Here is a 25,125-nt window from a genome sequence, read left to right on the forward strand (position 1 = left end):
ATCATCACCAAAGATTGTCCAAATCACACAAAGCAAGAAGAAAATCATCCCTAGGAGAGAGAAAAAGAAGAAAAATAAATTAGAAAAAAAAGAGGAAAGAAAATAAGCAAAAAATTATAGGAAATTTCTCTAAATTTATTTCTCTCTTCTCTCTCCTCCACCTTAGCACTTTTGGTCTCAAAAGATCTCACAATCAATTGTGGGTTTCTCTCTTTTAGGAAAGAGAAATTTGTTACCCTACCTCCCCATTCCCTATAAATACAACTCATGTAAGAGGAGGGGAGATAATTCATTCTTCTTCTAGTTTTTTTTTAGTTGCTCTCTCTTTCTCTTGCTCTCTCTTTAGTTCTAGTTTTTCTCTATTTTTTCTTTAATCACTTTTGTAATAGTCTTTTTTATGTCAATTAATGCAAGCACTCTTTTATTTTTATTCAGCCTTTTTATGTTTATGATTTATGCAATTGAGTTGTAATTTTTTTTAGTTATAGGTCTAGGCTTAGATCTAGGTGACAAGATCACGAGCCGTGGAGCAATTTTTTTTTCAAGTTCAAGCATTGATTCAAGTAAGTAGGCTCCTTCAGTAGTCTTCTCTCCCCCCTCTCATTCCTTCTTCTGACTACCCTTTCTTTCTTAATTTAGGATTTTTATTTTCAGTCGTTACATTATTGCTATCCCTTTCCCACAAGGTTCATGGCTAGTGTATGTGTTGGCTTTGCCCCTCCTAGCCATAGAACCATCAATTTATTGTTTTTATTTTAATTGTCTCCCTTTCCCTAAAGCCAAGTAGAGAAACCCTTGTAAGAGTGACTCTCTGGTCAAGTAGGGAAGCTCATATTATGATGCATCCCTCGGGCTAAGTAGAGAAACCTACTTGTGAGTCTCTCTCTAGCTTTATCCCCTTTCTTTTACTTTATTTTTATTTCAGCATTTTTTTCCTTTATTTATTTATTTATTTTTTAATTGTGTGGGTTGTGTCTTTTCATTTATTTATTTATTTAGTTTTAATTGCGTGGCTTGCGTCTTTAAATTCTTAGATGACAAATGGTTAGTACGTTATTTTAGATACATATGTTTAGGACGGTAATTAGAATTAGATCACAACCATTAATCAGTTCACTTTCGCATTATTAAAAGAAATAAAAAATAAAGTGGCTGCTCTCCCTGTGTTCGACCCGTAGCTACACTGATCCATACGCTTGCGGTAATATTTTAAATCTCAAACATGCTGCCACCTCGGCCCTCCATCAGGTAGTGCTGCCACCTTGGCCCTCCATCAGGCTGTGCTACCACCTCAGCCCTCTATTAGGCTGTGCTGCCACCTCAGCATCTTATTAGGTTGTGCTACTACCTCGGCCCTCCATCAGGCCGTGCTATCACCTTGGCCCTCAATTGGGCCACGCTTCCACCTCAGCTTTCCATTAGGCCGTGCTTCCACCTCGGCCCTCTATCAGGTCATGCTACTGCCTCGGCCCTCCATCAAGCCGTGCTGCCACCTCGGCCCTCAATCCGGTCGTGCTTTCACCTCGGCCCTCCATCAGGCCATGCTTCCACCTTGGCCGTCCATCAAGCCATGCTACCACCTCAGCATCTCATCAGGCCGTGTTGCCACCTCGGCATCTCCTTAGGCCGTGCTACTACCTCGGCCCTCCATCAAGCCATGCTATCACCTCGGCCCTTAATTAGGTCGTGCTGCTACCTCGACCCTCCAACAGGCCGTGCTATCACCTCGGCCCCCCATCAGGCCTTGCTACCAGTCACCTTGGCTCGACCAACCTATCACCTCGGCTCGACATGGTCAAGTAAGGTACCCAAAAACGTGCATGCATCCACTCCTATATTCAAGGGACGTGATCCCTGATCACGGGAGCAGGACACTATCCACTACACGCCATCAGAGGTGTCCACCCCTCTCACGACTTGCACCTCCGAGATCAATGAAGAATATTCTCAGAATATGCCCTAGAACCCAGAATATTCTTAGAATTATGGAGCCACTCCCCTCAAGGACTCTATGCCTAAACAGGACTCTCCACAAACGCCCTTCCTTCTCTTTCCATCAGTAGCCTATAAATACCAAGGTAAGCCTCCATCATGGAGGATCGATCAATCACTCCCTTTTACTGGAAAAGATCTCTTGAGCATCTGCAGTGGAAAAATCTGAATTAGGCATCGGAGAGTCCCCTATCGGGTCAGCCCAGCTCTCCCCTGTCATCTCTTCTATGCAGGTCGGTTGGAGCACCAGGAACTGCAAGGAAGGTCATCTGATCAATTTTTACCGCATCAATACCAATGCCGATATTGATAACTAAATCCCATGTTTAGGATACTTGGATCCATTGGTTTGAGTAAGGTGCATGTATTGCCATGTTTTCCTTGCACAAAGTTAGTGGAGGTGTGGAGAGGTATTTTTCCTCAAATCGAGTGCATTTAAATATTTTAAAATTCATTGTTTTATTTTTAGTACTCCATTGAAATTCCTTAATTATGTCACCATTTTCTTCTTTCCTTCATTACTTTATCCCTTCACACCACCTTCAATGAATATTTAGATTATTGGTTTGAGAAAGCTATACTTTAGAAGTATCCCTATATTACCGAATATCATTTATCTATATTGTGTTGACACAAAGTGTGGATGGATCTACAATTATAGTTCTCAAGATTTGGAGGGGTTGTACCCTCTTTCAGAGGAGTCCAAATATGAAAATTTTCTGTAACGATTTGGAGATAGTTTTGTTAACCGATTAAAATTTTTTTTTTTAAATTGTAGTAAGAGTTTTGACTTGTTCATGTTTGTTGTTGGATCTCTATTGTAATTATACATTTGTCCATTTTCTTTCCAAGAAAACTCTTCATTCCACTTTATCATCGACCAAAAAGAATATCTTAGGTGCTAAACTTTTTAAACACAGATCAAGCAAACTTTTGCTTAACTTGATGATAATACGACGACTACGAAGATGATAATAATGAAGATGTTGTTATCTAGGCACCATTAGTAGTTTATCCTTTGCTTTGATTGATATGCTTGTCACTTTGCAAGGGTGGGTAGTGGAAAAGAGGTTTAGATATACAATGTATTGTTTCAAGTGAAAAATATTTCATTCAAACTGGTTTGAACTTATCTCTCTCTCTCTCTCTTCTACATGACAAATGGCCAAACGTGCATTTGCACGTGCGAGTAAAAGGAGTATATATATATACTCCTTTTACATCATTAGTTGTACATATTATTATAATATATACACATTGTAATATAGGTTTTAATATAATATATTATAATGTTCCATGCAGACATCGGTCACATTTTTTACTTTAAAAAACCCAATACATTATTATAAAGTATAAACTCATCAGTCATCACCCACTTTTGATTTTAAAAAATCTGTTGGAATGATGTCTTGGCATTAGATGTATGTAAGAATTTTTCCAAGCCTTGGCAGGGTTGGGCTGGGCTGGGCTCGGGCCCAATTAAAGAGTTGTAGGGTTGGGCTTGGGTTTTAAAAAACCTGGCACAACCTGACCCTGTATCAACCCTAATGTGGAGTATACCACATGGAAAATTTGATCAGATTGAGGAACCATACTCATCTGATTTTTATTTGAATCCAAATCAGGTGGGGCCCATAGGATAACATGCATAACTAAAATAGGGTTTATGAAGACTGATTCAAGTACGGTGTTAGACTAATCTAGATACTTCAAATGAGTTATATGGTATGAGTTTGTCCATATTAAAAGATTCGATCTACCTGTGATTCTAATTTATTTGAATCCAATGGACCCTATAGAATGACTTGTATACCCAGAATATAGTCCAAAAAGTGAAATCCAAGTGTTAATTATTACATGAATGAAAAATTATTATTATTATTATTATTTTATATATATTATATATTTTTTATACTATTTTATATATTAGAAATATATGGGTAGTTAATTATCATATATAGGTTGAATAGGTGGACTTGGATGGTTAAGAAATAAGTGAAAAGTTGTAATTGAGTGGAACTAGTGAGAGGTGTGTGGAAAGTTGTAACTAGTAAAAGGCTAAGAGCTGGTTTTTCAAGTGTTATCATATATGTATATTTATTTAGCAAGAGATAATGAAGGGGGTAGCAATTAAATCCTGAAATCGTCTCTAAGATAGAGATAAGCTTCCTCATCCAAGCGGGGCATCTGGCTTCGTTAGCAAAGCCAATCCTTTCCTTTATCTCTTATATTTTCTATTTTCCTTTTTAATTTTATTTGCTTTCGATGTTTTCTCTCATCTCCCCATTTATGCACATAACAAATGGTATCAGAGCAAGGGATAAGGCTAAGGCTGTGGGCCGTCCGGTGGCTCTCGATCATCGCACGAAGAATGTAATGTACGAGAAATATGCTCGCGTCCCAGTGGAGATGAACGCGGGATCTACAAGACCTAAGGAAATTCAGGTAGAGCGACGGCAACCAGGAACTGCAAACTTGTTCTGGTTTGAGCAAAAAATGCTCTACGAAGATTCAATGGGGCAGTGTGGATTTTGTAAAAAAGTGGGACATGTCCTATCTGATTGTAAAGAGAAGAAGATAGCAGACTCGAGAGCTCGTCGGATGGAGCCTAATCAAGGAGTCCCAGGAGCAGTATATGTCAATGACTATCCTAGGGGAACAGTGGTGCCTTCCACTTTTTCTTCCTCACGTCGACCTCAGCATCGTGATGCTCATGATGCCGATGAATCTGAGGCCACCTTACACGGTGGTAGGGAGGAGGCATTGGGCCTGCTGAACCAGCCATGGTGGAGAGAGGAAGTGACAGGGAGGACTCTCCTATTTTGGAAAGTTCCTTAAACATGGCAAGTGGGGGCGTTGAGACTCCTAGGGAGGATATGACGCCTCCATCAAGGAGACCTTCTCCTTTGGGCTCCAATGTGGATTCTCTTTCCACAAATAATAGGATTTAAAATCAACATGAGATTCCAAATTTTGAAAATGCAAACAATCTGCATGGGGATCCTCAGTTGGAGGTTGTGCTCGGTTTGAGTAAAGAAGTGGGTCAGGCAGAAGTGGGTATGGATCTTGGACATACCCAAGGTCCTATCAATCAGACCTCTGGATCCTGTATTGGCAGCAACCCTGATGCCAGTGATCAGCACCTTGAGACTGTGTGCAGGAGTAAGCGTGTTGCCACCTGTGATGGTGCCAATCGCGACGATGCTCACGAGGCGGCTGCAATGGTAGATTCAGCGGCTATGGCAAGGGAAGAAGGGCAGCAAGGCTGGGTTAGAATGCAAAGAAAGAAGGGAAAATAGGTGCAGAAAGTGGGTCGACCAGCTAGAGTCGACCAAAGCCCATCATCTAGGCGTCCATGAAAGTCCTCTTCTGGAACGTCCGTGGAATTAACAAGGCATCAGCTAGGATTGCCTTATTGAAGATAGTCCGTGAGAACTCTCCTAATATCATTTGTATGGCTGAGCAAATGGTTTCTACGAATAAATTTCCAAAAAGCCTTTTTAGTAAAATTAGTTTCGTGACTGATTTTATTCATAATGAAAGGGTCGACGCTCATCCAAACCTTTGGATCATGTGGAAGCAAGGACTAAGGAAACCATTAATATCCTCCATGTCAGAGCAGCAGTTGTCAATCCAGATGGAGTGGAATGGTAGAGTGCTTAATGTTTCTATGGTGCATGCAAAATGCCTCAGAGCAGAAAGGAGATCTCTGTGGATGGATATAGTTTCCGGTGATTCGAGAGCGCTGAGAATGATTATTGGGGATTTTAACGCAACCCTTTATGATCACGAGAGATGAGGACCAGGAAGATTCTCTCTTGGCGCAGCCTCTGAGTTTGCTGCCATGGTTGATGCTTTAGCTTTGATCCAAATCCCTTCCTCGGGAAGAAAATTTACTTGGGCTAATAACCGAAGAAGGGGTAATGTTGCTGCGGTTCTTGATAGAACTTTTGTGAATGAAGAGTGGATGAAGATCTTTGACGATTGCATTCAAAAGGTGCTGATTCGTGTTGCATCAGACCATGCTCCCCTGATGGCTTGCTCAGTTTCTTCTATTAAGCCCAAAAACTACCCTTTGAGGCTAAATTCTTTTTGGATGGATCACCATCAATTTTTAGATGTGATAAAAGAAGCTTGGCATAATAACTTCTCAGGATCTCCCCCTTTCATCCTTGCGCAGAAGCTGAAGGCTCTAAAGCCTATTATTAAATCTTGGTCTAGGGAAGCCTTCCCTAATCTGGATCAGGAGGTGATTACTTCCAAGGCTGAGCTAGAGAACATTCAGAGAAGCATTGAGGAGGATGGCCTCACTGAGCAGCTCTTTGATCAGGAAGCCGATGCCAAGACCAAATATTGGAAAGCAATGGAAAACCAGGAGAAATTGTGGCTTCAAAAATCTAGGGTAAGATGGCTTAAGGAAGGGGACAGGTGTTCTAGATTTTTTCATGTCATGACCAGAATCAAGAGATCCAAAAACACTATTAGATGCATCACTACTGAGGATGGAGTTGATATTAGTGATCGAGATCAGATGGGATCCTATTTGGCAAAATTTTATGAGACATTTCACAAGAAAGTAGACCTGGAGGATCACCCCCAGATTTTTAACTGCATTCCCAAAATTCTTCAGGATTCGGACCAAGTGATGCTGGATGCCATTCCCTCTGAAGAGGAGATAAAGAGAGTGGTGTGGGACCTCGATCCGGATAGCTCTCCAGGACCTGATGGCTTCACTGGAGTGTTCTTCAGAAAATGTTGGGATATAATCCATGACGATGTCTACAGAGCTGTCAAGGGTTTTTTTTTCATCAGGTATTCTTCCCCATGGTATTAATAATAATTTCTTGTTATTAATTCCTAAGGTGGAGGGAGCCAAATCTCTTGACAAATTCCATCCAATATGTATGGGGAATTTTTTTTACAAAATCCTATCTAAAATAATGGCCTCTCGTATCTCTAGTATTTTGCCAAAAATTATTTTGCAAGAGCAGGGAGCCTTTCAGAAAGGGAAGCTTATTCAGACTAATATCTGTCTAGCTTCAGAATTGGCAAACTTAATAGGGCAGACCTCTAGAGGAGGCAATCTTGGACTCAAGGTAGACATCAAAAAGGCATTTGACACTATCTCTTGGGATTTTCTATTCCAAGTGCTCAGATGGTTTGGTTTCTCCGAAAAAATGATTGGTTGGATTTATACCTTGCTTCAGTCGGCCAGGATTTCAGTGCTCCTGAATGGCGATCCTGTGGGTTTTTTCGAAGTCAGCAGAGGGCTTCGTCAAGGAGATCCCATCTCCCCCATCCTATTTATTATTGCCGAAGAGGTTCTCTGTCATGGCATGAGTGACTTAGCTACTAAATCTCATATAAAGCCTCTATCGGGTCCTCGTGGTGCTGATGTCCCTACACATCTCTTATTCGCCGATGACGTCTTCATTTTCATAAATGCTTCTAAGAGGTACGTTTGAAATTTGAAGTCCTTCCTTGCTATCTATCAAAAATGCTCTGGGCGGTTTTTTAATTTAGAGAAAAGCAAGTTGTTCTTGGGGAAAATTCCTACAGTAAGGAAGCAGTGGATTGCAGAAGAGTTGGAAATTCCTTGCTACAACTTCCCAACAAAATACCTGGGCGTTGAGATCTTCCAAGGCCGAGTGAAAAGAGACCCCCTTCTCCCTGTTATGGACAAAATTAAAGCCAAGCTAGCTGGCTGGAAGGGGAAACTTTTGTCCATGGCAGGGACAGTTGAACTTGTAAAGTCTGTCATCTCTGGAATAACTCTGCACAACTTTTCAGTTTACTGGTGGCCTTCTCCCTTAATCAGGAATCTTGAAAAGTGGATGAGGAATTTTATATGGACTGGTGAGATAGACTCTTCTAAGGCTACCACTGTCAAATGGGATACAATTTGTAAACCCAAGGAAGAGGGGGGTCTTGGCATCAGAAGGCTGCGTGAGGTTAATATGACTTTAATTGCCAAACTAGCATGGTCAATCAAGGCAGAAGATTCCCAACTGAGCAGTCTGCTTCGAGCAAGGTTTTTATTTCATTCAGGCCTTCCTAAACGCTCTTATAGGCGCTCTTCCATTTGGCCGGATATAAGAAGAATGTGGAAATTTATTTCAGACAATGAGAGATGGATCATTGGCAGCGGAAGAAAAATAAATTTCTGGAACGATAATTGGCTTGGGCCTAAACCCATAGCAGTTCTCTCTGAGTTGAATGAAGAGCTTTTCTCAAACCTTAATCAAACTGTGGCTGACTTTATTGTTGATGGGTCTTGGGTGCTGCCTCCAGTGCAATCTGATTTTCTTGCAGAAATTTTTCAAAGGATAGAGGCCGTCAAGCTACCCTATCTCCCTATGGAGGACAGATGCGTGTGGAGCATGGACTCTATGGGGACCTTCTCAGTCAATTCAGCATGGAACAGCTTGAGGTATTCTAAACCCAAGGTTCCTTGGTCCTCTTTTGTTTGGAGCAAACATATTCCACCAAGACTATCAATTCTAGGCTGGCGCCTGATCCATGGGAAAATCCCAACTGATGACCAAATTCAAGCAAAGGGTATCCATTTCCCATCTCGCTGCGACCTCTGTGGCTCCAATTCTGAATCCATATGCCACTTGTTTCTTGCTTGCAGATTTTCTTCTGACTTATGGAGAATGATTGTTGGTCTTTTTAACTTGACATGGTCTTCTAAAGCTTCAATAATTGATTTGGTGTCTTGGTGGAAAAACAAAGCTAAAAATTGGCCCCTCAAAGAGGCTTGGGTGATTGCCTTGTTCTCTTCTCTAGCTGTAATCTGGCAAGAAAGAAACCAAAGGCGTTTTGAAGGGACGAAAAGAAGTTTAGACATGATTTTTAGCAATATTAAAGGGGACATCCACTTTATATCTAGCAGCCGAAAATTTTATCCCAGATCGGTTGAGGACATCACCCTGTGCAGAAGACTGCATCTCTTTACGTCCTCTATTGCTCAAATCCTATCCTGGAAGTTCACTGGTGCAAGCCCATGCGTGATTGGGTGAAACTTAACACAGATGGCTGCTCTTTGGGTAACCCAAGGCGTGTAGGAGGGGGAGGTGTATTCAGAGATCATGATAGTAGAATGTTGTTCTGCTATCACATTTTTCTAGATGTCACTGACAGTTTCTTGACTGAGATTTGTAGTATAATTAAGGGGATTTCTCTTGCTCGCGAAAGCAATTTTAATCACCTTTAGATAGAGTCGGATTCCTCTACAGCGGTTGGCCTATTCCACCATAGGCTTATTCCTTGGTTCATTCGTTAGGAATGGAACCACCTTCTCAGTTATTTAAATAACATTTCTTGGAAGATCTCGCATTGTTTCAGGGAAGCTAATCTGATTACAGATTATTTGGCTAAAGAAGCAGCTAAGACTGGGACCTCTTCTGACGATGTAATCCTCCCTCATCGCATCATGAGCGAGCTGTTTTTAGATGAGGCAGGAAGAACGAGATTTAGATTTATGAGATAGCGGAAGTGAGTCTCCGCTGATGGCAATGCCGTAGGTGGAGGCTCGCTTTTGGCTCTTAGGTTGTATTATATTTTTCCCCTTTTCTTCTCTCTTTTTTAATACATATTTTCGACCTTCTAGCGAAAAAAAAAAAAAAAGAAATGGTAAAAAATTAGATGGTGTTGTGCGTTCACTTCACTTGGGAAAATAACAAATCATGGGGAAGCTTACCACATTGGTTAAGAAAATTTCAGTCAACATTGTTGTCATACCCATATTTGACCATGAATCCAAACATTTACAACACTTCTTTTGTTTTGATCACCTAATGCCCATTAAGATATTTAAAAAATAATAACTAATAAAAAATAAAAAATTATAATAAATCTTTATTTCCTTGATAAGCGCATCTTAGTAAATCTAAAATTGATTGGGGGTGTTAAATAAGAGGGGCATTTGGGTCTTTCAATATTTCCTAAGTGATGAGGTATGTTTGGCGATTTTAAAGTTGATTAGGGGAAAACTGGGAAAAATAAACTAGGTTTTAGCCACTCTTTCACCTATATGAAGAAAGGAAAGGGGTACCTTGTTAAAAGAATATATATATATATATATATATATTATATTTTTATGGTTATTATTATTAATATTAATATATTATTATTATTATAAGTGCATATACTCATGCTTCGTTGCTAATCTTTTATTTGACTATTGTATCATTTTTCTTCATCTTTCTTATTTGTTCTATTTTTTTAGTATCCTTTGTTCTTTTTTTATAATTAAAAATTTAGTTTCTTTACTCATTTAGTTTTAGTTTCTTTATTAAACTCTCGCGCCCTCCACTCACTCTTCTCCTTCTTTCTCTATTTTCTCTCATCTTTAGAAACTAATATTAGTTTTTAAATAAAAGTTTCTTTATTCACTTAAAAATTAGTTTCTTTATTAAACTCGCACACCTTCCACTCTATCTCAAACTCTCACGCCCTCCTCTCTCTCTCTCTCTCTCTCTCTCTCTCTCTCACACACACACACACACACACACACACACACACACACACACACACATTCCTTTATCCTTTTATCATGCCACAATCTATATTATTCTATATTTACACCAGAAAATAAAATCTATATCTTTCTATATACTCTCTCCCCAAATTTTATTTAATTTTTTTGTAAAAATTCTCTTTTCCCAATTGCTTTCCTAATTTTCCTAATTTTTTTTAGTTTCTTAATCAATAATAAGTCTCTAATGCTCTATTATTAATTTCCTCTTTCTTTTTTATAATTTCACTGTTTGTATTCTTTGTGATGGTAAAAATCAGAAACCAAAGAAGGAGGAAAGTCGACCAAACTAGAAATCTAAAATCGATACCCTAGAGCTTGAAGATGTTCTACTCACACAACTTTCTCGCAAAGAAAAGTCCTTTAGGGACGATTTGGATGGCAGCACTTATGCAACAGTATCTATGGCATGATAACAATACGATATGGCGGAGGACACTAAACAGTATCTTTGGCTTAGGAGATGTTAATCTACTAGAGGATGCAACTCACGCTCCGTTTTACGCTGTTACTTTCCTAAAAAAAAATTGAACTTGATGCTTGGAATTTGGATGCTAAGTTCTCTCTTGATGGGTAAGATTTTTCTGGTCTAGCATGCCTATATCTCACGTTTCTATTTCAATTTATTGATTAATGTTTGTATTTTGCTTCTTAGATAACCAGATAATCATCTCAATAGTTGTGGAGGGATTACAGACATGACTTAGTCTTGGATTGATACTTGCATTTGAGAAACTTCTTTTTTTTTTTTTTTTTTAAGTACATTTGAATTGTACATATATATGAGTGAATGTTTGGTTTTATCTTGTCCACAGATCAGATCCCCACTGAAGGAAATCCTTTTATTGCTTTCTTCATTGATGAGGTCCAAAGTCTTTTGCAAAATTTATGTCATTGATATTTATATTTTTTGATATTTTGAATGCCAAGAATTGTTCAACATTTGACAGTCTTTTACTTTTTATAGGACATTAGAATCGATGTATCTCCTCCTGCAAAGCTCTAGAAATTAGTCCAATGGAAGAAGAGTATGCTTCTTCTATATCCTTTTTTTCTTCATCCCGTGATTGCAATTTTGAAAGAAAAAAATGCTAGGCATAAATAACATGATATCTTTTTTATGTAGTGTCCCTCAGTCAGCTCTAACAGAAAATTGTGTGGGTGTTTCAGATCCTGATCCAAGAGATCAAACAGAAGCATCCAGTCAGAGGGATGCTAAAATGCCTACCTCCCAAGGCCTTCTTGAAATTGAAGTTATTCATGATGCTGTTCATAACTTTGGGTCATAAGACTTTCCAGAGTTGCCAGACCTCAGTAATGATGCTTTTGAATAAAACAGGTAATTAAACAAGAACATGAGTGGGAAAAAAGCACACATATATACACACTCTCTCTCTGAGCACAATTCCCTTTGATATTCGAACTCCGCTCTGGACGGTTACAGGGTTAATCCCTTCCCTCCCCGCTTCTCTCTTATGCCTTCTTCCATTTTTTTGGTAACCTTTTTGTTGCAGCCTTTATTTTCTTGGAAGTGTTCCTCTACAACTTTTATAGGGCTTAGCATGCTTTATGTAGCCCCTCTCGACTCCTTCTACACCATGTCTCAAGAATTTTTTTTTGAGGGGGGGAATGATGGGAGGGGATTAGCGAGAAATGAAATTACACATTGAAATTATAAATTTCTTGGTAATTCTAACTTTTTGTGTACCTGTTTTCAGCTATTTTAGTATGTTCTATTATACTCTATTTTGCATTTTTTAATACAAAGGATTTTCTGGCGATAAAAAAGGGAATTGATCGAAGGACCCAATTCTATGGCTTAATGGTGGACCAGGCTACTGTAGCTTTGATGGTTTTGTGTATGAGAATGATAACTAACTCATCAAAATTTCTCAGTCCTAACCATTTTTAGTTTGATTTTTTGTTCGACATATTGTATTTTTCAACCAAATCACGTATATTTTCTTTTCCTTATCTTCCCTTATTTCTGATTAAAAAAATTTTGTGCCTATAATAGTTGATGGTGTAATTGATTTGTATGAATAATTTGTGTTGGTTCTACATCTTGATTGTACAATTGGGTGACAAACACATCTATGTGGTTTGAAATATTATACATTTCTTAGAATTGGATATGAAGAGCAGAGAACCCCTTATTATTATTATTATTATTACCATGTCATCTTCATGGATACACTTTTGACCTTTATATGATTCATAACTGAGATGTTAATGGCAAGATTATCTAATGCATTTTTTCTCGCCCATTCAATCTTCAAGCAACAAATAAACCTGAAGGGATAACCCAATTGGATCTCAATCTATAAGGCTTTGTATGAGAAGCGAATCGAGGCTCGAATTTCCAACCTCATAACTTTTTTTTTTTTTTTTGTGAATTTCCGACCTCATAACATACATTGTAATGAGGAATCTAAACCCATCTGGTTAGTCTGCCGCTTCTTCTTCTTCTTTTTAATGGATTCACAAAGAAAATTAAGATATGTTAGATCAAACACCAAGAAACACGAAAAATAAAGAGACAATAAATCCGCACGACACAGAGATTTAAGGAGATTCACACACCAAGGTGGTGTGCTACGTCCTCAGGGGAAGAAGAAGATGTTTCACTATGCAGAAGAGAGATTAAACCTAAGCAGTGGCAAGAAAACTTGCCCTGAAACCCTAGCTCGAAAAACCCCAAAATACAATGACTTTTTCAACAAACAACAGTACATTATACATATTCCAACTCGTGGGTCGACCGAACAGCTCGTGGTCGATCTGGTAGAACCATAACGCGGCGCCCCCACACCCCCATATGAGATCAGTGATGAGCTTTGGGCTTGGGCTGTCGGCCCAATCCCTCTGCTTCCATCACAGATCTTAGAAAACTTTCCATTCGGATCGCTGCCAAAATATGTCGGATCGGGTCAATCTTCAAAACGGGTCAAGGAAAAAAAAAAGAGGATTTCACATGAGAGGGAAGAGGAATAAGGAATGGAAAACAGAATTAAAAGGGACAGTTGGACAGAGGAAAGAAAGAGGGCAAGTAATTTTTTTTTTCCCATTATGCAAGAAGAGGTCGAGAAGGTGAGATGAGGAAGGAGCCTGAGGAAGAAAGCTCTAAAAGAATCAAGGGAGTTCAATGGTTGCAACAACCAATTCAAGTTGACCTAGCAATCTCAGCCAGCATAGGATGGAGATCTCGTTCGAGATAAATAGGGGTGGAATCAACTTCAAGAGGAGAGGCTTTTTCTCTTGGAATAGGGTTTTCCCTTAAAGGGGTTTTAGAGTTTTCTCTAGTCTTGGGAATGAGAATGAGTACATGGAATAAGAAGTCAAGAAGTTTTTGGTTTTGTTTGGGCTTGAGTGAGCCTAATTTTCTTAGATCAAGTAATATCGACTCAATTTTACCCCTATTCTTTTATGTTATTTCTTTCATGAGTTGCCTATTCTAAATTTAAGAAATTAATGGGTTAGGACCTAATTCGGCCCATTTGATTTCTTACATGTCGTGAGTCTCTTTGGGATTTAATCAGTCCATGGTTGATTATTCCCTTTGTTTAAGGCCTACGATTAGGGGTGTCAAAACCTAACCCGAATCAATAAAATCGATTGATAAAATTCGAATCGAATCAAACCAAATTGATCCTTATTGGATTGGTTTTGGACTGAGATATATTGGGACTCACTGAAACTGATCCAAACTGAACCGATCAATAAACAAACCGAATGAAACCGATAAAAAAAATAAAGAGAAATTTATATCCACCTCCCTAGCATTTTCCTTTATTACGTCTTCCCCCCTCGAGTTTTGTTTATTACATTTAAACCCATTAAACCTAACACTGTGAGAATCTTTTGAGGGTCTATCTGTTAAGTGGATATGTTTTTCATTTAATACCCATTTTGCCCTTATTGGGTTCAAACTTCCAACTAACAAGGGAGTTTGGAAAGCCACTTTTGACGTTGTGTCTTCTCCGGCGAAGGTTTCTCTGTAGCTCTCAGGCGACTTATAAACTGTCATCTCCAAACCAATGAAGGTTCCTTTCGAAGGTTTAGAATTGTTACTACCAAATATCCGTCTGCCAAAATTCCGTATGAGCCGACCCTGCACAAGCACAGAAGGCAGAGGCCCGGAAGTATCTCCGGGATTAGTCCTTCGATGCCCAAGTTAGTGACCGACAGAACAGTGTCTTGACAAGAGTAATGGTGAGTGTCGGCGTACCTCATCCAATTTCTTTTGGGTTCCCTCTTATAGGGTTTCTGGGCCTAGGGTTTCGGGAACCCTCCCTCGGGTATCTTCTCCTCATGTGGTTTGAAGCCTTGCGGCCTCTATCGGATAGGCGACACACATCCCTCCCTCGGATGCCACGTGTCTACGCTTTATTGGGTGACAAATTCTGCCATATCAAGAATCCTTCCAGCTCTTGTCTTCTTCGGCAAAAAAGATCCTTTCCAAAGTTTTTCGAAAGTTTTTCTACAACCAGTTTGAAAACTCTTTTGAGGCTTTCTGTTTTGTGTCAAATAGAGTGACGAGGGTTTCAACAAAAAAGCACTAGAAATCTCTCCCCGTCTAACGCCATCTCCTTTAAATGCCCCAACTCCAATTCCATCACCCAAGGCCTCATTAAATCCACCAATATAAGTAACAGTTCTAGTAGTAGCACCAACAGTAGTGGTAGTTTTGCAACCGATACTCGTATTAGAGTGGGTAACGATACCAGAATCTAGTTTGATTTAGATATTTATTTTCTTTTGATTGAGGTTTTTTTGGTTTTTTTTTTTTGTTTTTGGAATGAAAATGAATCTGATTCTGATCAGATTATCAAATCACAAATCTTCTTATCTCCTAATCTATTTCCTCCTCTTTTTTAACAGTAAAAAACACTAAACATCCGATGCACAGATCTAATCTTTGCTACTATCTTCAAACTCGCAGGAAAAAAAAGGGCAGATCAGCCCTTTTTTTTTTTTTTTTTTTTTTTTTTTTTTCAATTTCAATTGCATTTTCTATTATCAGAATATCAATGCTTCAAATGCGAGTGTGAGCTTTGTTTACTGGAGAAATCTTATAGGAACCAACTGCTTTTCTTGGGTAAGAGATCCGTAGACTTTCTAGAACTAATCGACTTCTCTCGTGAGAGGGATCACTCGCACACCAAAAAAGCATAAAAATTTCCAATTAGAGTTGGAATCGATTTTGTATCCTCAGGGTAAAAGCTTAAAACCTATCAATCGGAAATAACTCACCTTCATCAGAAAGTTCTCCTCACTTCGTCGGAAAGTGCAGCCTCCTCTGCCTTCATCATACAAAGTAGAGTTCATTATCTCTTCAATTGGGTGAGATTTTTTGGGGTTTTGCTTTTTAAAAGTAGGAAAGGGTATGATAGGAATTTACATTTGGGGTTTATATGATTAGGGGTAGTTATGTCTTTTCAATTTCAAAACTAACACTAGTTTCACAGTGTTAAGTTTGGTGGGTTTAAATGTAATAAATGAAACTCGAGGGGAAAAATATAATAAAGACAAATGCAAGGGTAGGTGGATGTAAATTTTCCAAAAATAAATGAATATGAGATTATAGATTGGTGAATTGACTATCTTTTTCTAGCAATATTAGTGAATTTTTTTTTTATTGCAAGGAGAATTGTTACAGATCATTGAATATTAGGTTATGAATAGAGAAATTGATTTGTAAAACATAATAATGCTTCCATTGATTTCCTTGTTCACTATACAAAACTAGTTGGATAGTTAAATGAATGATTGGATAATAAGGTTCATTTTGTGATTTCAATATTAGTTATCTTGTAAGCAATTTGTTATTCATTGGTTTTAATATTAGTTATATTTCCTTACAAAGATAAACTATGATTTAATCATAAATCTAAAGTTTTTTTTTTTTTTTTGGGTCAAATCTTGTCACTATAAGTTACGAATGTAAGATATCATTATGGTTCGAGCCCAATAATAAACCGATCTAAATTGGTACTAACCAGATATTGAAAAACCAAAATCAATTCGGACTGAAACCGAAACCAACCGAAAATCGAAATTCCTTAATGGATTGGTTTTGGTCTCCTTTATTCCTAGACCGAAACCGATTCAACTCAATCAAAACAAAACCAAACTGACTGATTGACACCCCTACCTATAATCCTAGCTAGGGGTGAAACATGGCCAAGTTAGGGTGAGTTTCTTACAACCCTAGCCCAACCCTAGGATCCCAAAACTAAACCTAAACCCAATCTAATCTTATCAAATTCATGCCTAGGCCCAACTCTGTCGGATCCATGCCAACCCAACCCGGCCCTAATTGGTGCTATTTTTTGTCATTGGATTAATCCTAATTTACCTTGTTTTTGTCAAATGTGTCAAAAAAAAAAAAAAAAACACTATTAAGTCAGTCAATACACAATCAAAATTATGAAGTGCAATACAATAATAGATATTTAGGACACCTAATCATAAGAATCAACAACCCATATTTCATTATTTTGAATAAATGAATAGGATGACAACCCAAATTTATGTTATATAAATCAAGGTTAAAATCAGCGTCGGGTTAGCCCGGGCTGGGCTGGGCTGGGCTGGGCTGGGCTGGGCTAGGCTGGGCTCAAGCCATAACCCAGACCCAACCCAACTCTAACCTAGGTTCAGTGTTTTTCGACCCTAACTCGCTCTTAGGTTCAGAAATCTTAGCCCAGGCCCTACTAGAACTAGGACTAGGCCAGAGCAGGTTCGGACCATCAGGGCCAAACTTACACCCATAATCCTAGCTCATTCAAATGAGTTAGGATTCAAAACCCGATTTTATTTTTGAATATTTTTATTTTGATTTTATATTCAATCTTCTTAAGTCTTGATTAAAACATTGGATGAAGGGGTAATTTTAGGAGCGTAGTCTTGGGATGTAGCCTAGGACGTGCTAGTTCAAGCTCGACGTGGTTGGTCCACGGTACCGGCCCATAGCATGGAAGCATTAAAATGAAAAATTCTTAATGCTAAATTTAGGAAAGTAATGGGTTAGGGCCTAATTCGGCCCATTTGATTTCTTACATGTCGTGAGTCTTTTTGGGATTTAATCAATCCATAGTTGATTCCCTTTGTTTAAGGCCTACAATCCTTGCTAGGGGTGAAACACGGCCGATTTGTGGTGGGATTCTTACAACCCTAGCTCAACCCTAGGTCTCCAAAACTCAACTTAGGCTCAATCTAATCCTATAGGATTCATACCAAGGCCCAATCCCGTCGGGTCCATGCCAACCAACCCGGCCCTAATCGACACTGATTGGGCAGGGTTGGCCCTAATTGGTGTTGTTTTTTGCCATTGGATTAATCCAAATTTACCTTGTTTTTGCCAAATGTGTCATATACAGGAAGAAGAAAGGAAACACCAATGAGTCAAATGATCAATACACAATTAATATTATGAAGTGCAACACAATAATAGATATTCAGGACACCTAGTCATAACACATATTTCATTATTTTGAATAAAAGAATAAGATGACAACTTAAATTTATATTATACAAATCAAGGTTAAAATCAGAGCTAGGTTGGCCCAGCCTGGGTTGGGCTCAAGCCTTAGCCTAGGCCAACCCAACTCTAACCCAGGTTCAATGCTTTTCAACCCTAACCCATCCTCATGGTCAAAAATCTTAGCCGAGGCCCTATTAGGGCTCAGACTAGGCCAGGGCGGGTTCGGGGTGTTAGTGCCAAACTTACACCCCTAATCCTAGCTCATTCAAACGAGTTAAGATTCAAAACCCGATTTTATTTTTGAATATTTTTATTTTGATTTTGATTTTCAACCTTGATTAAAACATTGGATGAGGGTGTAGTTTTAGGAGCGTAGTCTTTGGATGTAGCCTAGGAGGTGCTATTTTAAGCTGGCCATGGTTGGTCCACAATACCGGCCCATACCATTGGAACGTTAAAATGAGAAATTCTTAATGCTATATGCTCATTTTCGTTTGCCATAGGAAGACTAGACCATCATATATCCCACAACCCAATTTCTCCATTTATCTTAATTTCTTATGATTTTTTGTTTATTTATTTCATTGTAAATTAATTGTTTTTTTTTTTCTTGTAATGTATTGAGAGGAGTCTTACATGTTTTTACTATGTCTGGATTCATTCCTCTTCTGATGCAATTATATTTTTTGTTTAATCTATTATGTGGTGTTACACACATTTTTTTCCGCTAAAAGATAATTTTATTAAAATAGAATAAAGAACATTAGTACAAAGAAGTACTCCTGAAAATCGTTCTCCAAACCCCCACCTTCGCCATTGCCATCAGCAGGGGAAGAGAAAGTGCACTAACCAAACTTATAGTTATGCCTACCATCCGAATCCCTAACTATAAGATCCACAATATGAGCTGGAATAACCAAATTTGATCTTGATAACCGAGACTTCACCTCATCTCTGGCCAAATAATCAACTTGAAGTTATGAGTGATCTTCCATGTGATCCCTTCCAAATACGGCTGAAGATAAATCCATCTCTGAAGAGTGAACCAACGAATCCCCCTTTGTTGAACAAGAAGCACCATTGCACCCGAATCAGACTCCACCCATAGCTAGTTAAAAGCCAACTCACGAGCATGCATGAGACCCTCCATAAGCCCTTCAACCTCAGCTTCAAAAACCCATATCACATCCATAAAGATAATAGGATCCCAGAACTCTTCTCATATGGTCGTGAAAAACCTACACCCGCTCTACCTGAATTTCACATAGAGCTGCCATCAAAGTTCAGCTTAACCCAATTTACCCGAGGTTTACACTAGAAAACCTCTAATATAGGTCTATTAGTAGCTGCTTGAATTCTCAACCTGAGATTCCTGCAACAAATAATATCTGCTACTGACCTAACTTCACCTTTAGTACTAGGATTGCTGTTCCTTATATCATCAATAATCATTTGAGAGACATACCTGGGAGGTCTCACCCTACCATCATGCCGCCTATTATTCCTCTCTCGCCAAAAATGATAAGCAACTGAGCCCAGTCCCAAAGCTCACGCCTCTTTGCAACACACATGTTTTACCTTCATTTTCCACCATTGAAATAAATTAGCCAAGGATCCGTGATTCTTCCATCCAACCTTAAAGCACCCACAAAAGTTCCATATCTCCTTAGAAAAAAGAACACTAAAGGAAAATATGGTCCATTGACTCTGACTCTACACCACACAAATTGCAATTTGAAACAAGAGCAATTCCTCTCTTCCTCACCGCATCGTCCGTAAGGAATTTCCCATGAACCATCCGCCACCCAAAAATAGACATCCTTGGTTGCCTCTTCTTGCACTATACTAAAGAGTCCCAAGGATCCTTAGGACTGAGTCACACACACACACACTCTTAACTTAACTTAGGGTATCAAATCTAGCAACAAGGTTAGGTCAACACGTCCATTAACCCAACTTAGATTAGGGCCTTATCTTATGACTTAGTATTCAAACTATTGAACATGATACACACAATTAAGGTCTAGATAGAAAGATGCCAACCTGAGGGTCGAGCAAGTTGGGAGCCTAACACCTTGTTGACTAGTAACTTGACACTTATACAAAGATCTGGACATGGACTAAACCTTATCCTACGAGTCATAGTCCTATCTCTCCTAAAGGGGTGCGACATATTTTTGGGTCAAGGCCCTCATACCTAGGTGGTGACTCCCTATCATTTGGTATTTGATATGTCCTCCTGCAACATCGGAATACATTTTATACCCGACATTAATGCATATGACCACGTTTTTCCCTTTGAGAGATTTCATCCCATATATGGGAGAATCCTCAAGCGAATTGAAGAACCCAAAGAAGTAGCCATAACAATACATCTTGTGCGACCAAAGAAGAAGAAAAAGAAGTCATTTAAAGAGATAACATTCTCTAAAATAATATTGGCATGCCTTGAGAAGATAATTCCAACTTCATTAATCAGAATATCCCATATTAAGATATGGGATCCTGGTAGAATTATTGTCTTTTTCTATCCCATTGTCCTTGAGGACAAGGATACTTAAAGGGAGAGAAATGTTACGTTAGTAATAGATTACTATTATTTTATGCATTAGCAATGCAATGAGGGTAGTTTATTATTTTATATGTCTAGGTTTAGTGGTGAAATAGGGCCGGGTTTCTTAAAACCCTAACCCAACCCTAGGTCCTCTGGTTCATGTTTAGACCCAGCCCAACCCAACCCTGCCAGTTCATGTTCAGGCCCAACCTTGTTGGGTTCATACCAACCCAACCTGGACCTAATTGACCCTATTAGGGCAGGGTTGGTCGGGCTAAGCTGGGCTAATATAAAATTTTGGGTTAAATTTCAAGCCGGGTTGGGCCCGGCTGAGGCCTTAATTTGAGCCCTACCAACCTTGACCCAAGGTCAGGGTTTTTCAACCCTAACCTGCCCCAGGGTCAGAAAACTTAGCCTAGGCCCTATTTGGGCTCAGGGCGAGCCAGAGCGGGTTATCAAGAATAATAAAGGAGATAGCCATTGAATCCTTACATTGTCACAAAGACAGAGGCCGACTTCTAAATCCAAGCTAGACATCCGATTTTGTCAGTAAAGCCAAACTTTCCTCCTACTTTTTTTTCTATCTTTTTTTTTTTTTTTCTATTAACCAAGGTGTCCGAGCCAGTTTACGCTAACCTCGACTAATCCTTGGGGAGACTAGCGTAAATGTGCAACAACCCACTGCCACGGTCTCCACTTAAATCGCATATGCATAGATGGGGAATCGAACCTGAGCCGTACGTCTATTCACATAATCCCCAATTCGCCTTAACCATCCATTTTCTCTCATCTTCCTATAGACGTAATATTGATGCCCCAATCTCAATGGATTTTGTCATAAAATTTGTCCATTTTGAAATATCCGATCAGATAAGAAGTTTAATTTTTGTAATTTGGATTTGGATTTGATGGAATATGTAGGATGGAATCATATAACCAAAAAAGTTTACCGGAAGGAGGATACTGGTGCTCTGGATGCACCAGGTGGGTCATAGAATATAAATTCATCCATATTAGAATGTCTAATCGGATCGAAAATTCTAAATTATTTGACCAAGTAATCCCTGTTGGATTACTTGTACATTCAAGATGGTACATTTTGAATGTACCACTCTCGATGCTTCAAATGGATCTTATCATAAGAAAACTTTTCTATTTTGCAAGAGGGGGTGCTACCAGGGATTCAAGGATTGGAATCGGATTGGCTGGATCAATCAATTTTGATCTGGATCATAATTGGCCTAAGTCAATCCTGATTATAGCTGAACCGAAGCGAACTAATGTGGATCTGATTTGGTTGGATCATTCAATTTGGATTGGCCGATCTAATTATATATATATAAGAGTAACTTAGTGCACAAAACTCTTGTTACTGTAGGGTCTGGGAGTGAGCAAGTGTACTTAGCCTTACCACTTGCTTCCCAAAAGAGATTGTTTTCAAATTTTGAACCTATGACCAACATGTTGTAATAGTCCAACTTAATTGTTCGCCGATCTATTTATGTGTTTAACAAAAACCCTGTATGATGTGGACATGTGTCACAGCTGCATGAATTTAATAAAAACGAAAAATCATCCCCCGTTTGTGTAATTTTATCACAATCATACTTTTGAAAGAAGGTATAACTACAATGCAAAAGGTTCACTAAATAATGGGCTATTGTAAATGAGGATTAAGAAATGGGGTTGCATCTATTTTAGGGTTGTCTTATCTAAGGGCCCAACCAAATTGGTCCACCTAGATTTTACAAAAAATTAGAAGCTTTCTTTGGCATGTCTGTGCTCAAAGAGTGGCTTCCAATGAAACCCTTCACAACAGGAGTGTCTCTTTCGCTATTGTTAGTTTGGGAGGAGCAAATGTAAACAGTCTTACCCTTGCTTCACAGAAGAAACTGTTTCCCAGATTTGAACTTGTGATTAATATGTTATAATAGTGCAATTTAATCGTTGCTTCGCTGGCTTGCCCATTATGTTGGAGCTTATGATACCTTAAAATTACATTTACTTTCAACAAGAATCAGTGATCCCTAGAAGAGATTATTAATCATATAGACCCACTTCAGGATTATGGCGTAGCTAAAAATGAGAAAATGCCAATTGTGAATATTGCTACATCTTCATCCTCACCCATTGTAGCTCCTTGGAAACCTCCTCCAGCTGATTTTTCTGAAGTCAACCTAGAGTTTATATCCTCAATTACCATTCCAGGGAAGCCTCAGTTCATCTCACCATTACACCAATTATCCGAGATAAAATTTGTGTAGCACCTACATTTCATTCTGTTTTGTTCTATTGTATTTTCAAGACTAGCAATGGAAGCCTGACCAGCAAGACCCATTGAACAGTTGAGGCAACTTCCCTCTCTCTATTTATAGAGGGAGAGAGTGAGAGACAGTTTACCCAAGCGGTTCACTCTCTCCTACTCTAATCCTTTGGTTTCAGTTGATTTGTTTTCAGGCAATTCTGGTTCTACGGTTTTAACGACTCCGGTTAATCTATTTGTTTCTTCAAGGTTCTGATTTGGAGGCACAAATAGGTATCTTGTGGCTTATAGGAGCCTTGGGGCAGCTCTTACTGGAGCCAGCCAGAGGCTCCTCAAGAGTATCCAGAAGGCTAGGAGAGAGAGTGGGGCCGCCCAAGGGGCTCCCCAAGCAGCCAGGTCTGGTCTTATGGGCCAAAAACGTGATTTTAGGCTAAAGTTGGACCTCCCCCTTGGCCAAACCTTGGTCGGCCTAGCAGGTTGGGTTAGGATTTGAGTGGTTTTGGGGCATAAGGTGAAAAAACCCTAGAATGTACACAGCATGTCTAACTAACAACTTCAGGGACCGAGATTTTCTTTTAATTTCACGTTCATATGTTATGCTAGACAATTGAAGACTAAAATATATAGAAACTTGGAAGACATGATAGGAAAGTAAAAATAGATCATTATTTATCCATCAAATAGCATAAGCAGTAACATGTAATACAAAATAAGAGAACTAGCAAAAGATAATCAAATCTTCAATTGCTTCTCAACCTTGAGTCTTTGTCCAGACCACTCCATTCTCACTTATCCAATGACAAACTTCAATTAGGCCAGGGCCAAAGCCTAGCAACTTAAAAGCAAGATGGTTTGGATTCCAATTTGATGTGTCATAGTGGCATGCCATAATTGCATGATTCACTTTCTTCCGAGCATGTATATCAACTGCATATATTTTTACTTTCTGTAAAACATGGCAATAATAGACTTGAAATAGAAATGGTAAACTATGACATAAGACTGGTGGTTCAGAGAGGTTTCCATGGATGAGTTTCACAAATCCAATTGTCACATTCTCATAAGATCCTTCAATGCTCTCACTACTCCATATGCATATATGGTGCCCCAATTTCTCAACAACAAAATCTATGAAATCCTCGGCGGATGTCACACAGGTGCATTGTTCGCCTTGAATGGGGCTTTTCTCACATATTTCGAGGGTGTCTTGAATATACTCATCCATGTTTGATTCATTGATCACACCAAAAATCTTCTTCAATTCCTCAATCCGGGAAAATGAAAATGGGATTTTTGATGCCAAAGGTCGGGGCAAGAAAGATTTATATGATATTGGGTCCCTTAAATCAGGGACTTGCATGAAACCTCCCTCTTTCACCATTGATTCTCGAAAAAATGGCAATCCCCCTTGGCTGGCAACTGATAGGGGTTCTTCATTTGGAACATATTCATATTTCACTCTATCACCATTCCACTTGGCTATTGGTGGTAAAGATGTGTCATGTTTTATCTTATTATCCTGTGCATTTGTAGAACAAGCAACATTAGCCTGCTTACAAAATGAGTGCAGGTGGGAAGCCAATTCATTTTTCACCGTAAGGTTCATAAACATTGCTATTTGATGGAGACTTAATGGAGAAGCCTTTGCAGCTAACCAATGTGGAGGCTGTGGAAGACCAATATGTTCTTCCCAGTATTTTGAGAAGGCATTTTCAGCTTGAGAACCCTACAATTTCATGAGGAAAAAATTTTCACCAAATAGGAAAGATAAAATAGGAACAAGCAATAATCACATAGAAATGACTTAATAATGTAAAAGCATAATTTTTCTTACACCAAAGTATGCTACTATCAGAAGTCCAAGCCACAAAGTGGGATGCGTCATGGTGGAACCGAAATAGAGAATGGATTATGTTGGAATGAGATGGTGGTGTTTGAATTTATAGAGGAGAATTTTGAATTACCTTCAAATAAAAGATGGGAGAGGTTTTTTCAGTCCCTTTAGTGGCTAAACATTTTCGGTACCTTCTCAATTTTCCATAAATAATTAAAAAAAAAAAAAAAAAACCTCTTTTATAACTAACTCTAAAGGCTTAAAGCAAACTTCCAACTGCCCTTCAGCCAGCAACTACCCTTCCGCCCACTGCCGTTCACCCTTAAACATCGTAACTAAAAAAAAAAAAAGAGAAAGAATTCTACCCAGCCAAACACAGCTGGGTGTGAAAAGATGACTCAACTGCTCCTGCACGTGCTGGGTATTTCCATGCCTAGATGTCAAAAGAGTCAGTCAC

At 38.9% G+C, this 25,125-nt stretch overlaps 2 protein-coding genes across 2 annotated transcripts; one reads left to right on the forward strand and one right to left on the reverse strand.

Moving 5' to 3' along the window:
- The first annotated feature begins 5,836 nt into the window (after positions 1-5,836).
- On the forward strand, positions 5,837-11,820 carry LOC122088975. The gene is made up of 5 exons (XM_042658377.1): positions 5,837-6,804; positions 6,953-7,088; positions 7,200-7,447; positions 7,556-8,422; positions 11,658-11,820. The coding sequence occupies exons 1-5, from the start codon at positions 5,837-5,839 to the stop codon at positions 11,818-11,820; spliced, it is 2,382 nt and encodes a 793-aa protein (XP_042514311.1).
- An 11,660-nt stretch (positions 11,821-23,480) lies between these two features.
- Positions 23,481-24,743, reverse strand: LOC122090089 (polygalacturonase non-catalytic subunit AroGP2-like). The gene is made up of 2 exons (XM_042659927.1): positions 24,669-24,743; positions 23,481-24,560 (listed from the first exon to the last, which is right to left on the reverse strand). The coding sequence occupies exons 1-2, from the start codon at positions 24,717-24,719 to the stop codon at positions 23,586-23,588; spliced, it is 1,026 nt and encodes a 341-aa protein (XP_042515861.1). The 5' UTR covers positions 24,720-24,743; the 3' UTR covers positions 23,481-23,585.
- Between the last annotated feature and the right edge of the window lie 382 nt (positions 24,744-25,125).

Source organism: Macadamia integrifolia, chromosome 9 (assembly GCF_013358625.1).
Source record: "Macadamia integrifolia cultivar HAES 741 chromosome 9, SCU_Mint_v3, whole genome shotgun sequence".
In the NCBI taxonomy this organism is placed as follows: domain Eukaryota; kingdom Viridiplantae; phylum Streptophyta; class Magnoliopsida; order Proteales; family Proteaceae; genus Macadamia; species Macadamia integrifolia.

Coding starts and splice junctions, on each gene's coding strand:
- LOC122088975 (XM_042658377.1), top strand. CDS start 5,837: ATGGTTGATGCTTTAGCTTTGATCCAAATCCCTTCCTCGGGAAGAAAA. Junction 7,448..7,555: donor TTCATAAATGCTTCTAAGAG/GTACGTTTGAAA, acceptor TCCTACAGTAAG/GAAGCAGTGGATTGCAGAAG. Junction 8,423..11,657: donor TCAGCATGGAACAGCTTGAG/GTATTCTAAACC, acceptor TTTTTTATGTAG/TGTCCCTCAGTCAGCTCTAA.
- LOC122090089 (XM_042659927.1), bottom strand. CDS start 24,719: ATGACGCATCCCACTTTGTGGCTTGGACTTCTGATAGTAGCATACTTT. Junction 24,561..24,668: donor TGATAGTAGCATACTTTGGT/GTAAGAAAAATT, acceptor ATGAAATTGTAG/GGTTCTCAAGCTGAAAATGC.